The sequence below is a fragment of the Paroedura picta genome, chromosome 8, assembly GCF_049243985.1.
Source record: "Paroedura picta isolate Pp20150507F chromosome 8, Ppicta_v3.0, whole genome shotgun sequence".
NCBI lineage: Eukaryota > Metazoa > Chordata > Lepidosauria > Squamata > Gekkonidae > Paroedura > Paroedura picta.
In genome coordinates, this window is record NC_135376.1 from 45,467,435 (window position 1) to 45,480,670 (window position 13,236).

General features: G+C 46.7%; 1 protein-coding gene across 5 annotated transcripts in view; it reads right to left on the bottom strand.

The window, feature by feature from the left end:
- Positions 1 to 1,713: 1,713 nt before the first annotated feature.
- The window catches only part of SEMA4G (semaphorin 4G), a 104,675-nt gene continuing 93,152 nt past the window's right edge, over positions 1,714 to 13,236 (bottom strand). For all 5 annotated transcript variants that reach the window (XM_077349560.1, XM_077349557.1, XM_077349558.1 and 2 more), the window contains 7 exons: positions 12,170 to 12,339; positions 9,367 to 9,511; positions 8,756 to 8,978; positions 6,410 to 6,525; positions 4,777 to 4,931; positions 3,915 to 3,976; positions 1,714 to 2,832 (listed from right to left, as the gene is read on the bottom strand). In XM_077349560.1, coding sequence (XP_077205675.1) covers positions 1,988 to 2,832; positions 3,915 to 3,976; positions 4,777 to 4,931; positions 6,410 to 6,525; positions 8,756 to 8,978; positions 9,367 to 9,511; positions 12,170 to 12,339 — 1,716 coding nt within the window. In that variant the 3' untranslated portion in view covers positions 1,714 to 1,987. The remainder of the gene's footprint in view (positions 2,833 to 3,914; positions 3,977 to 4,776; positions 4,932 to 6,409; positions 6,526 to 8,755; positions 8,979 to 9,366; positions 9,512 to 12,169; positions 12,340 to 13,236) is intronic.

Below are 13,236 nucleotides of genomic sequence, written 5' to 3' on the forward strand. Positions count from 1 at the left end.
GCTGTTTTTTGCACTTCCACATGATCCCTGAATATCCCAATGGAGTCTACCCTAGATAATGTCATTCACCTCTCTTAATAATAAGGAAGAAAGAACAGGGTTTCATGAGAAAGCTTGTCTTAGGGAATCATCTCATAGCACCAGTTTGTTTGCCAAAGAAATTTCTATTTCCCCTTGGAGATGGTAATGGCATGCACTTCCATGTTTCTGCCTTTTAAACATTGGGACTTGTGAGTCTTGGTCCTTCCTCCAATGCAACAAGCAGTTACAACTGCATGCCAAGCTTGCAGTAGCCCTATTGTATAGCTGCATCTCAGGCCTTACCCCAAATTTCTGTGGTGGTGACTGAAAGTAATTTTTAGACACTAATGTGAAGGTGACCTGTTACCCGACAGTCAGAATGGGAGCAACTATTCACCCCCAAAAGTTCAGATAAAGCAGAGGATGCCTGAAATTGTGTTACAGAAGGCATACAAAACTCAAATTGTTATGTAGACTAGCGATCCCCAACCTGTGGGCTGCGGACCACATGTGGTCCGTCGACTAACTGGAGGTGGGCCGTGAAGGATGCCTTCTCCCCCCCCCCCCTCGGCCCTTTACTTCATCCACGATCCGGCAGGCGCACATGGGACTATCTCGTTGCAGAGAAACAAGCTCAGGGTTCCCATTGATTTGTCATTGTCATGAGTTAAAATTTCCATGAAAATAAAATGTTCCTTATGTTAATTGTTGTGGCGTGTCTGTATCTTATTTTGAAGGGATGTTTAAACATTACCATAGCAACCAGAGTCAGAGAGCGTTAGGGCAGTGGGCCTCAGTAAAATTGTCAAGTGTTGAGTGGTCCCCGGTGATAAAAAGGTTGGGGACCACTGATGTAGACCACAGTAGTGTTACCAACTGGGGCCTGGAATTGTCCTAGAATTACAATTGATATTCAGCCTCCAGAGATCAGACAGATTGAAAAGGTGCATTGTATAGCGTCACATCCCTGCTGAGATCTCTACAGGCAGGGTCTGGGGATATTTTGGAATTACAACTCAACTCCAGATGACAGACCAGTTTCCTTGGAGAAAATAGTTGCTTTGGTGGGTGATGGCATTCAGCAGCAGAAGGCCTGTTGCCAAGACTTTTGCTCCTTGGTTTTTTAAGCTGTTGATGCATAGTTGAATGCATATGCTAATAGGTTTCTATTTCCCTCTCCTTTGTGACATCACAGCTCAACCATTTCGTATTACATGAAGCTTGCAAGCCGTGGCAAAAGTGATTTATGCCCACAGAAAAACAAGTTTTGAATGACTCTCCAGAGATCACTCAAAGTTCATTCTCTAAGGAAAAATTCACCTACATTCACCTGATTTTTTTTTGGGGGGGGGGGGAGCCTTTAAATGTAATGTTCAGAATAAATTATTATGTAAAATCAAAGTTACATGGCAGTACTTAGAAATGCGATCAGATTAATATACAAGTTTTCTGCAACTTGGATTTTATCAAGAGAGTCGTACCTACCTGTTAAGATAGCAGCTGAGCATGCTGCCCCGTCACAGTGATGTGGCTGCCTTTACACTGGCAAGGACACAATGCCCCGCTCTGAGCCACCCGCCCCACCCTTTAACAATGGCAGCACATTTCCACCATACAAGCCAATGGCACATTTTAGGCATGCCCCAGAGGGGTGGGGGAGTCATCTGGAAAAACCCAACAGATCTGTGTGGCTCTTGTTTTATCGATGATCATCACTTTTATATATAAATATAATTCCCATTTAAATAGATTTCTTTTTTACAGCAATTGGAAAACGAAACAATCAACAGCAACAAAGAAAAAACACAACAACAAAAATAGGAAATGAGCGCGGAGTCTGTGGCGGCTCCGGAGGGCCGCTCCGGAGGTAGTTGCTGAGTCATAACACTGGTTCTGTTGGACTGGGAAGGGGGAATCACAGAAGGACTGGAGGGATTAGTCCGACAAGATATGCTCCCTGATCCCCCTACACGGAGCTCTCGTCCAGCTTTTCTACCAGCTGTGTGTGTTTCCGCTTCTCCAGGATTTTGCTCAGCTCCTCGGTAAAGGAGTTGTAGAGGGGTGAAGTGCACGGTTCCTCGTTCTGCCGCAAGAGCATGTAGCTGTTGCCATTCATCTTGCGCAGCATGTTGGGCAAGGTGGTAATGCCATTGGTGAATTCTGCAGGTAGTGGAGGAGGAGGCGGTGGTGGGATAGGGGGTACTTCCTTGGACGGTAAAACCACAGCAGTGGCATCCCCAGGGATGATCTGTAGGCAGCCGTCTGGGTAGGTACCCAAATCCTCATCCTCCTGCCCTCCTTTGCCTATGCAGTTGGAGGAGACAGTCTGCAGCTCCACGCTGGAGGTCTGGGGGACCCCTAGGCTGTACTTGCCCCTGCGCTTCTGCAGGCAGGAGACATAGAGGAGAACCACAGTAAGCACTAGGCACAGCCCGCCTAGCACTGTGATGATGGCAATGTAGATGAACTTCATGTCCCCATAAGCATGACTGGCATGCCAGGAGGGCTGGGACACCGTGGGGGGGATCTGTGGTACCAGCTGCTCGGGCAGCACGGTCAGGGCATAAGTTGCCACCAGGGCCTGAAGACCGTTCTCCTTGGCGTAGCATCGGTATTCCCCACTGTACTCTAGTTGCGTGTCTGTCACCAGCAGCCCATCCACCCCAAGGTGGAAGCGTCCTTGCTCCTCCTCTGCCCGCACCTCTGTACCATTCAGCAGCCACGTTGCCTGGGCCAGATTGGAGGCCTGCTCACAGGGCAAGAGCACATCGTCACCACGTAGCACAGTCCGATTCTTCTGCATGGGTGTGGCTGCAGGAGAAATGGGGAAAGTGAGGTCTTGGACGCTGCCTTACCTGAGCTGGAGTGATTTAAGTATCATGTTCCAGAGTGTCATCAAATAATATGTGAAAGATATGGCTAAGTCTCAAACTGGCAGGGGGCAAGAAAGCCATGAATGGGGGGGGGGGAGGAAATCTAAAAAACTGGCACCCTGAGACTCTGTGCCACCATCCTTTGAAAAGCAGCAAACACCTATCCCTCGTTGTTTTGGAGAAAAGACAGGAAATGTGAGCACAGTGTCTAAAGCAGGCTTTCTCAACCAGGGTTTCATGAAACCCTGGGGTTTCTTGGCAGCCCTGGGAGTGTTTCCGGATTGGGTAGGAGTTAAGTAATTTTTAATAGATTTTGTAATTTTTAAAAAACATTTATCGGGCAATATGACCATATAGAGTCATGTTGACTGTATGGCCAGTGATAAGCCTGGAGGGGGTGAGAAGGGGAGGGGCTCTGGGGGGTTGCTTCTCAACCAACATTCTGCATGACTGTGCCACTTCTGGGGTTTCTCAAAGTCTGAAGACTGTTTCAGGAGTTTCTCTATGGTAAGAAAGTTTAGAAAGGCTGGTCTAAAGAAAGCTCGCCATCCATACCTGGAATGGGCCCAGCCTTTGGAAGTTTGGTTTTGGGTATTCCTAACACTGCTCCTTATTCTATCCCTTTCCCACTGCTACTGCCACACTAATAGTTACCTGCCCCAAATTCTCACACACTTCACTCCCTCTGCTGCCATTCAAACCCTGGCAGAAACAGCTCATCATGGGAAAATGTTTTGAAAGCAGGACAAGCTTGCAATGCAATGAGATATATGCAAACCTCCATTAATTGTGGAGACATAATCTGGATCCCTCTGTGTGCATAACTGTATGTTGGAGCTATATAATGATTTAGGGAATAGATACTTTGGATGAGAAGAGAAGCAGGCTATGTGCTTGCCTCTTTCCTGAGCAAAGGCTGCCAGTGGGTGGGCTCTTTCTTTGCCACTGGGTGGTGCACAGGCCAGGCTCCCTTGCCTCCCAGGGGGTGGGTTCAAGGAAGGGTTAGCATCTAAGCCTTACCTTGAGCAGTGTCATTCCAGCAGCCCTCGTTGCCATGCAGCACGTCCTGGGTCAGCAATGTTCTGGCAAAGATAAGCAGGAGTCTGGTCAGTTGGGGAGGAGAGCAACCCAAAGGCACACTATCTTCCCGACACACAGTGCGCATCTGACAAAATCTAAAGATACTTATTTGTGACACCTCAGGCATGCATCAGTGCTCATTCCGTAAACTAACAGAGTGCACAACGCATTCCTTACACACTACAGATCTCATTGGCCCTAACAATCTCATGCAGGGTGGACACACAGCCACTGCATAAATGTAAAAGGTCAAACTGAAAATCCTTTTACTGAGACTTGGAGCTATAGCTTTTTGGCTGTAGTCATGATCTCAGGAAGACCAAGCCTAGAAAGTAGGGTAAAGCCATTTTCATTTAGATTGTTTTTATGTGGAGTTTAGACAGCTATGCAGAGCTTTCATGCTGCAATTTTTGCAATGCACCTATACTTTCCCCCCTGCTTGTTGCTTGTTTAGGTTTACAGCTGTTGTCATGGTTATACTTTTGGAATCTGATCTTATTGTTGCAGGCTACCTGGAGCTCCTCTCCCCCCAGATTAGGCAGGATATAAATCTCATAAAATTAAACTAGTTTTTATGAGCAACAGCTCTGAAATCTTCCAAGCAGACTCCATGGGAGTCATGCTGGATTCCCTCTCTAGAGAAGATGAATTGAGACAAAAATGTGATGCTGTCCATGGGCTTGGACAGGAAAGATCTTTGCATCAATGGTGCCTTAGTGAATCCCCCTGTTCACCAAGGGAGGAAATGTCAGTGCTTGGCATACTCTTCATTTCTGGTCAAACCCACTGAATGTTCCCATACCTGTCCAGAGTCTCATCTAGCTCTCTGCAGCTCACACCATCCCAGCCGCAGTATGGGTCCCGGGCCAGGATGCAGTCGAAGCAGGAGATGTATCGCCCACAGGCAGACAGTGGTAACTGAAGGACCCCACTCTGGGACCCTACATAAAGACTCTTCTGCAAAAGACAGCATAGATAAGAGATGCATTTAAACACCCTGTTCCTGTAGAGCCAATAGGTTGCCTTGTCCAACTGTACAGACAGGATTAGTACCGCTGATTAGCTGTTGCCAGGGTAATGTGAATGTGTTCTGAGGCCCAGGGCTAAGGGAGAACATACCAAATATTTGTGCCTCCTCTCGAACCCAGAGCTTCAGAATCGGAGGCTTTGCTTGCTACTTTCTCTTCAGAATCACACGAAGGCCTGTCTACTTCCCATCCCCACCTGAGCTGCTCTTGTGGGAAGCGAAAGCATCAGTTTGGCCAGCAGAGGGAAGCAGTGAGACACAGCGAAGGGCAAAGGGGTCTCTCCCAGGCAGCCTTTGATCCCTCCTGCCTCAAGACTATTCCTTTCTCTCTGTCAGGGCTGAGGTGCTGCCAAAAATCAGGAGTCCAAGCTGCACTTTCAGCGGCCCATTCATGATGCAGAGGGGCAATGATCCTCTGTCACAGAAGCCTGATAATCCAGGAAACCATCAAACAAAACTCTCTTTATCTCCATGCTGGAGAATTGAGATTTCACCTGCTAAATTCCTGCATGTCAAGCTGACTGATAAAGTACCAGCAGCAGGGCCACTAGAAAGATGGCAACACCAGAAGTCTCTGGTGTTGATAGTGTTCTATGTAAATGTTCCAGAATGTTTTATGTAAACCACCCAGAGCTGTAGGGAAGGGCGGTATAAAAATCTAAATAAATAAGGTGCTCAAAATATCTGCAAGAAAAACAACCCAAGGTGGCAACCCTTACTGGGAAAGTTCATGGGGGACTTCTGAGGCCTGGAAAGAGGAGTAGTTCAATGTAAGAAATGTCTTGACTCTTGCGGGTTGCCACCTGACCTGGAGAAAGATGTCCTGTCCCTTTAATAGAACCTTATTTATCCCCCTGCCTGAAAAGCTTCAACTGCTCCTGTCTTCACATTAAGCCTCTATTAAAGGGAAACGTCATTTTACTCTTGGCCAGCTGGCAAGCCTGTGACTCACAGAGATTGTGAAATAACAAACTCCAAGTTTTGCTGAGATTACAACTCAAATCTTTGGACACCGAGAAGAACAGTTAGTGAAAATGCCTTAGCCAAGAGCAGAGCCAAATCAATACCCTCAAGGCACAGTCTTGGCAGAGACAGCAGGACTCATAATGCACAATGTCACAAAACAGACATACATTCCAGGTGTGTGTTTCTTCTAAAAGAAAGGTGGGGTGAACCATGCCTTCACAGAGAGCAGGAGATGGGATTTCTCAGTTTACAGCTTTGCCTAGATGCTTTGAATCACAGGAAGTCAGGGAGAAAACAGCTGAGCAAGGCACAGTGATGTCCACACTAGCCAGGATTGGTTCCTCAACTGACAAAGACCTGTGTGTTGTATTTGCTTGCTGCACCCTTTCCATGCATTACAGGACATCCAAAGGTAGATTGCAGAGTCTGAAACCACCTTTACCTGCCGCTTGGAGATTATGAGATTCTCCACAGGCTGGGCAACCATGAAGACCTGCATCTCTTCTATGATATGGACCATGGAACCAACCACCACAGCTTTGTGAATCCAGCCATTACCTGGGCAGAGATCAAAAGGCTAAATGTCAAATATCACAGCAAGCAAAATTTCCTGTCCTGGTCATACAGGCTAAAGTCAGTTCATGTAGCCCTACATAGGATCCAGGTTTCTTCTGGATTCAGCTGGCTATGGGAAGATGCATCTACTTCCAGGTAATCAAAAAACAGAAGACTGTCTGAAGAAAGTAAAAGAATTACAGTACAATTCTAAGAAGTCTTACAGGCTCCTAAGGCCACTGAAGTCAGTGTAAAGCAACTTAGGATGGCTCCCCTATCCTAAGTTGCCCCCTTATCCAGCCCCACTTCTATTTTTCAGTTCGTTGTGGGTGGATCTAAGACTAAGTCTATGCTGCAGGCTAAAGTTTGTCACTGGCTAGAGTTTGATTAGGGTGTCTTAGCAGAAAACTGTGATTTCTAGCATCCAGTGGAGGAAACCATGGTAGTTAAACTGCTTTACAGCTGATTTACATCTGTAATATAGAGGCAGCTTTATCCTTTTCCCATGAAGCCCTGTTGCATTTATCTTGTACTATTTCTGATATGGGGAAAATATGAGATACAATGTGGAGGACAGAAATTTTGAAAGAATGTATGGTCTGGTGACTAGCCAAGGTATGGCTTATATTTACACCTTGGATTACTGGGATGAATCCAGTAGATCTCTTCCAGTAACAACAGTGCTTTCTTCTAGTGTTGTCCACTCTTGCAAGAGGCAGAAAAGACGGCCTGAGCTTTAAACTCTAGCTAGTACCTTTCTGTGAGAACCAGGTAATGGTTGGCTGGGATCTACAAAAGGCCCACAAACAGTTTTGGGCACCCCAGTTGAAAAAAGATGTAGGCAAACTGGAACGTGTCCAGAGGAGGGCAACAAAGATGGTGATGGGTTTGGAGACCAAGACGTATGAAGAGAGGTTGGGGAAGCTTGGTCTGTTTAGCCTGGAGGGGAGACAACTGAGAGGGGATCTGATAGCCATCTTCAAGTATTTAAAAGGGTGCTATATGGAGGATGGAGCAGAATTGTTCTCTCTTGCCCCGGAGGGACAGATCAGAACCAGTGGGATGAAATTAATTCAAAAGCAATTCCATCTAAACAGGAAGAACCTGACAGAGTGGTTTCTCAGTGGAACAGGCTTCCTCAGGAGGTGGTGGGTTCTCCATCTTTGGAAATTTTTAAGCAGAGGCTGGATAGCCAACTGATGGAGAGGCTGATTCTGTGAAGGTTCAACAGGGTGGCAGGTTACAGTGGATGAGCGATAGGGTTGTGAGTGTCCTGCATAGTGCAGGGGGTTGGACTAGATGACCCAGGAGGTCCCTTCCAAGTCTATGATTCTAAAATGTGGCTGCCCACAAACACTGGGACTTTTCCCCTCTGAAGATCGGAGAGGTGCCATTCCTATAAGCCTTCCAGACATTTTTGTTCTGCAAGGTCATCAAACCAAACTGACTGTGGGGGATCTCCTGTTAGCTTTAGTGTACTTGATGTTTTAGGTTGACTCAGCCTTCCATCCTTCCGACGTCGGTAAAATGAGTACCCAGCTTGCTGGGGGGTAAAATGGTAATGACTGGGGAAGGCACTGGCAAACCACCCTGTATTGAGTCTGCCATGAAAACGCTAGAGGGCGTCACCCCAAGGGTCAGACATGACTCGGTGCTTGCACAGGGGATACCTTTACCTTTACTTGATGTTTTAAATTGTTTATTATATTGTTATTGCTAAATTTATTATTGCAACTTTTGATTGTTATCAATCTTGGGGGCCTTTTAGGGCTGAACATTGGCCATTGAGACTAAATAATAAACCAATAAATCAACAAACAGATCTGTCAGAGGATCCAAGCAAAAGGTGATCTAAAACTGATTAACATGTGAAATCCACTGCTGCAAGAAGTGGTAGTAGCTATCAGAATAGACAGCTTCAAGAGGAGATTGGATAAATATATGGAGCAGAGGTCCATCCATGACTATTAGCTGCCAGGTACAGCTGGAATGCTTTGTCCGGGGGAAGCGATGCTCTGTATTCTTGGTGCTTGAGGGGGCAACTGTGGAGAGCCCAACACCAAAGATACACTCATATAAGATTGGAAAGCTTAAAAACAAAGACAAAAAGTGTGAATATGCAGCTTCTGTATTTTTTACATAAGGCTACGAGGTGAGATGACAACTTGCAGTCCCCCAGGAAGACATGTGATTTGACCCTTAACTTATGAGGAGGCACAGAACTAACACCTACCTGTTCCCAAGAACAGCACGTCATACTCTTGCCCATTCAGGGCTTGGACTCTGTCTACGGCTATCTGGGTATAGATTACATTTTTCTTCACCAAGAGGGGGTCCCCATCTGCAGGTTTCACCTCTTCATACATCAAGGGATGGAGCTTGATGAAATCCAGCACGCTGTTAGGTAAATCCTGGGAGGAATTGAAGCCACTCTTACGAGCGCCATCTGTGATGCACTGGAAAGGAATTGGGTGCTATTAACATATCCCGTTGCAACACTTGAGAGATACAAACAAAAACCCTGGCACTGGGCTGTGTCCTTTCAGTCTTCAGGTGGAGGCTCCAGTGTTTTGAGTGCTCTCCCATACAAAATTGTATTATATACACCAAGCTAGAATGTTTGTAAGAAAGGCTAGCCTAGAATCTTCTCTCCAGGAAGTTAACTTAGTGCATACAGAGGGAACTTTTATAGGGAGCATTCTAACCTTCACCTCTTTACTGAGAAAGATATATCAGGTATCAAGCAGGCTTTTTGCTTGTTTACTTTAGCTCTTGGCTCTGCAGCAACACCTGGTTCCTTGGCAGTAACGCATATGAGATGATTAGTAGAAGAAAGAAACTTACTGATCCTGGCCGGGGCTCTGGGACCTCCCCATTGTACTGAGACCATTTGCGGGAGGAGTCCTGGTATTCCATGTAAGTCCCTTCAAAGGCTGCCTGCACCTCAGAAATGTTGTATCGGCAGATGGCAGACACCTCCATGCTTCTCCTGGAAGATACAGGAAAAGATCATCACATGGGGCCAGAACCTTCCATTTTTTCAAGAACCCAGAAATGAAACCTGATATATCAGCACTGTAGGACTGCAAGGAATGTGAACTTCCTCTGCTTCTATTCCAACAATGAACAGGCTTCATAAATGGGATCCAGGTAGCTCAAGCATGTTGAGGGGGAAGGTGGTCAGTCTCAATGTTATCAGTCCATGTGGCCTATAGCAGAACTCTCTCCTCACACCAGGTTGACAGATCAGTTAATTCCTAACAATCTATAAAGAATTAGAACTCTTATTTGGTAAGGAACAATTCTAGTGACGATAGAAAACAACACCAGAATAACATCACAAAATCTAGCTGGGGTTGTGGGCAGTGAGGCCGTGGCTGGAACATTCCTAAATCTGGAGGTTGGCACCAGTCCCTGTTCTAGCATTCCTTATTTTGATCCTGATTTTGATTCCACAGTCACTGCTCCTTAACAATCTGCACTTGTCCTTGCTGCCAGTTACTGGTAATTATCCTTTTGCTTCCTGATCACCCTTCTTCCAATCTTTGGCTTTCAGCCTATTGTGAAATTTGACCCAGCACCTCTCTGTCCCACATGGCCAACAGAGCAGGATACTAGACTCTCAGCAAAGCCTCTCTTTTTATGATCGTAGAGGATTTTCAGCACTCAGGTATCTGACCGGTCTGTGAGTGGTATCTCCCTGGTGCCTGAGCCTGCTAAATCCACTGCGCAGGCCTTCTCTGTGCTGCTCCTGAGAGACCTGCGACCGTGCAGAAAGTTCCCTGGATTCCCTTCTCCCTGGATTCGGTTGTTGTCTCTGACACCCACATAAAACTTCTCTGGGCTTCCTAACCGTTCGAAGCCAGATCAGGACAGTAGGCTGAGCAGCCAAGTAAAAAACTGCAGCTGTTGCTTGTAGGAGATGAATCAGATCACTTTTTGCCACCGACTGGTCCACTGCATTCCCGAGGCTTCATCATCTCTTGTCATCCTGCGGAGAAACTGCTCAGCCCTACAAAGCCGGAGCATTTTCTCCTCCCCATTCATACAATAACCACGGCTTCTGTACCAGATATGTTGCATTAACCCTTTCCAATGTCAAATATGCCAAAATTATACACTTTGCATTCCAAATTGCCCTTTGTGGCTGAATCGCCAGTGTCATCCGCTAACACACCTGCCTTTAACGTACTGTTCCCCTAGCCCTGGGGACACAAAGCTTGTCTTCTGTGTTATCAGAGATCGCCCTGACATGGATGGCCCAGCCTAGCCCAATCTCTTCACAACTTGGAAGCTAAGTCGGGTTGGCCTCAGACTGGATGGGAGACCACCCAGGAATGGCAGGATCTCTATGCAGGGGAAGGCAATAACAGACCACCACTGAATGTCCCTTGCCTTGAAAACCCAAGGGGATGGCCATGAGTGTGCTGTGACTTGACATGTTGACAGAGACTACAGGGGAAAGCTGCTAGGTAGCTGGGAGACAGCTTGTTAATATACACTGTACCATTAACTAGCAGAAAATGCATGCACACACACACACTGTCTCCTGCATATACTGCTTGGATTATGCTATGTTGCACAGATGCTCACCCCTCAAGTGTCCCCTCTGTGACTTGCCCTCAGCACCAATTCAAGCAAAAGGAATTAGTGATGGGTGCAAATAAATCTGGAAGGAGGATTTTATTGGCAACCACAAAAGAAAGTCCCCTTGGCTCAATTTGAATTCCACCCACACAACACATGCCCACCCCCATCAGAAAATAGAATCCCTAAGCAACTAAAAAAGGGTATTGACTGTAGCGGCAAGTGGGTTGAGAGACTCAAGGACCTCAGCCAGCACAACAGCCCAGGTAAACTAGCAGTGGATGAGTGAATCAGCAGCTTCATTCACAAGCAAGACGCAGAAGGTCTCTTTCTTGAATGGCAACAACTAATTCTGTATCCAACAAACTGGGCAATATCTTACTACTCTGTGTGTGGGAGGTATAAAAGGTAAAGGTATCCCCTGCAAATACCGAGTCATATCTGAGGGGTGACGCCCTCTAGCATTTTCTTGGCAGACTCAGTACAGGGTGGTGTGCCATTCCCTTCCACAGTCATTACCATTTTACCCCCCAGCAATCTGGGTACTCATTTTACCGACCTCGGAAGGATGGAAGGTTGAGTCAACCTTGAGCCAGCTGCTGGGCTCGAACTCCCAGCCTCGTGGTCAGAGCTTCAGACAGCATATCGGCTGCCTTACTCAGCATGTTGGCTGCCTTACTGTGCCGTAAGTATAGTTTCCCCCATATTCCTCTAAATTGCTACACTTCTTTCTTGACCCTGGAAGAATCAGTCTCAAGGCTGTGGGACACACAGAGGAACAACCAAGTGGGCTGGAGGAGCTGGAGTGAGGACGGATAAGTGGGTGAAATTGATGCCTCCTTCCTCAAAGTGCCAGTGAGGGGAGAAGGCAGTTCACCTTTGTGCCCCTTCTCTCTCCAGCCAGCTGACTGACACAGCTGCCCCTATGCATGGATCCTGTAACTCCATAGTCTTTCCAGCATCCAAAAAGTTCTGCAGAATGAAGAAAAGCTTCATGCACTTTCTGTGTGCTGAGTAGGATAGAGTCCACTGTAACAGTATATATGTGTATTTGGCTTACCACTGTGCTGATAAGGTGAATGTTGCATAGAAAACAGTACTCCGCCAGTCCCCTCCATCCAGATGATAAACATCCTTGAGGACTTCATAGTAGGGAATGTAGCAGGCCAGCCTTGCCTTCATGAAGGAGGTCCATTTCCTTTGGAGGATCTTCTTGCCGCCAAGGTCATTCTGGAATGGGCAAATACAGAAAGGCTTACAAAGTTTGTGTTCATCTCATACATGCTGGACCCAAGAGCCCTCAGACACACATATAAAGGGTGGGCTGGCCACTTAACTCTCAGGGAAACTTTCCAGTGGGCCACTACCCTAACGGACCACCATGGCTGGTTTGTAGTACCAGAGCGAACTCTGAGGTTGGCTTGTTCCAGGGCCATTTTACCTTCCCAGTCTACCACTGTCAGATGCTGCTGGAGTTTCACATTCTATGTGTCAAGAGGCCCAGAAGGACCAACAATGGGCACAAACACAGATTACACAAATGGAAATACTCTGTGCTACTTAGAATATACTGAGACTGCTCCTAACAGGCCTACCCTCTCTATATAACATTTGGATGTTACCCTGGATTCTAAGCCCTTTGAATCTTGTAAGCACTTGATGTCTGGTACATGTGGGGCTACTGTGGATTTGAAGGCACTAGGACCAAATTGTGCATAACACTGAGAATCTGGAGGCTTGCCCTCTCCATTACGCATCGGCCTAAGATTAACAGGTCAGAATCCATGTTGCCAGGCATGAGGTTTGAATGCTGAACATTATTTCAACTTATCTTTAAAATGCAACTGCAGAATGGGCCAACAGGGATGGGGAAGTAGTCTCTCTACTTCTCATTTCAAAACTGTCTCTGGGTTTCCTTTAGTCCTGGCAGGGGAGAACTGCAGTGCCAGTCATTTCTCTGTTTTAGAGGCGACTAGGGAGGGGGCAGTTTTGACGGAGGCAATTGGGTATGCATGGGCAAGAGGGGGAACAGTGAACGGCTTTTGCTAGAGCATGCAGCCCATAATCACCCGGCCCCCCTCACACTTGCCAGTGGCTGCTTTTTGCAGTTAGAGAGCCAGTATGGTT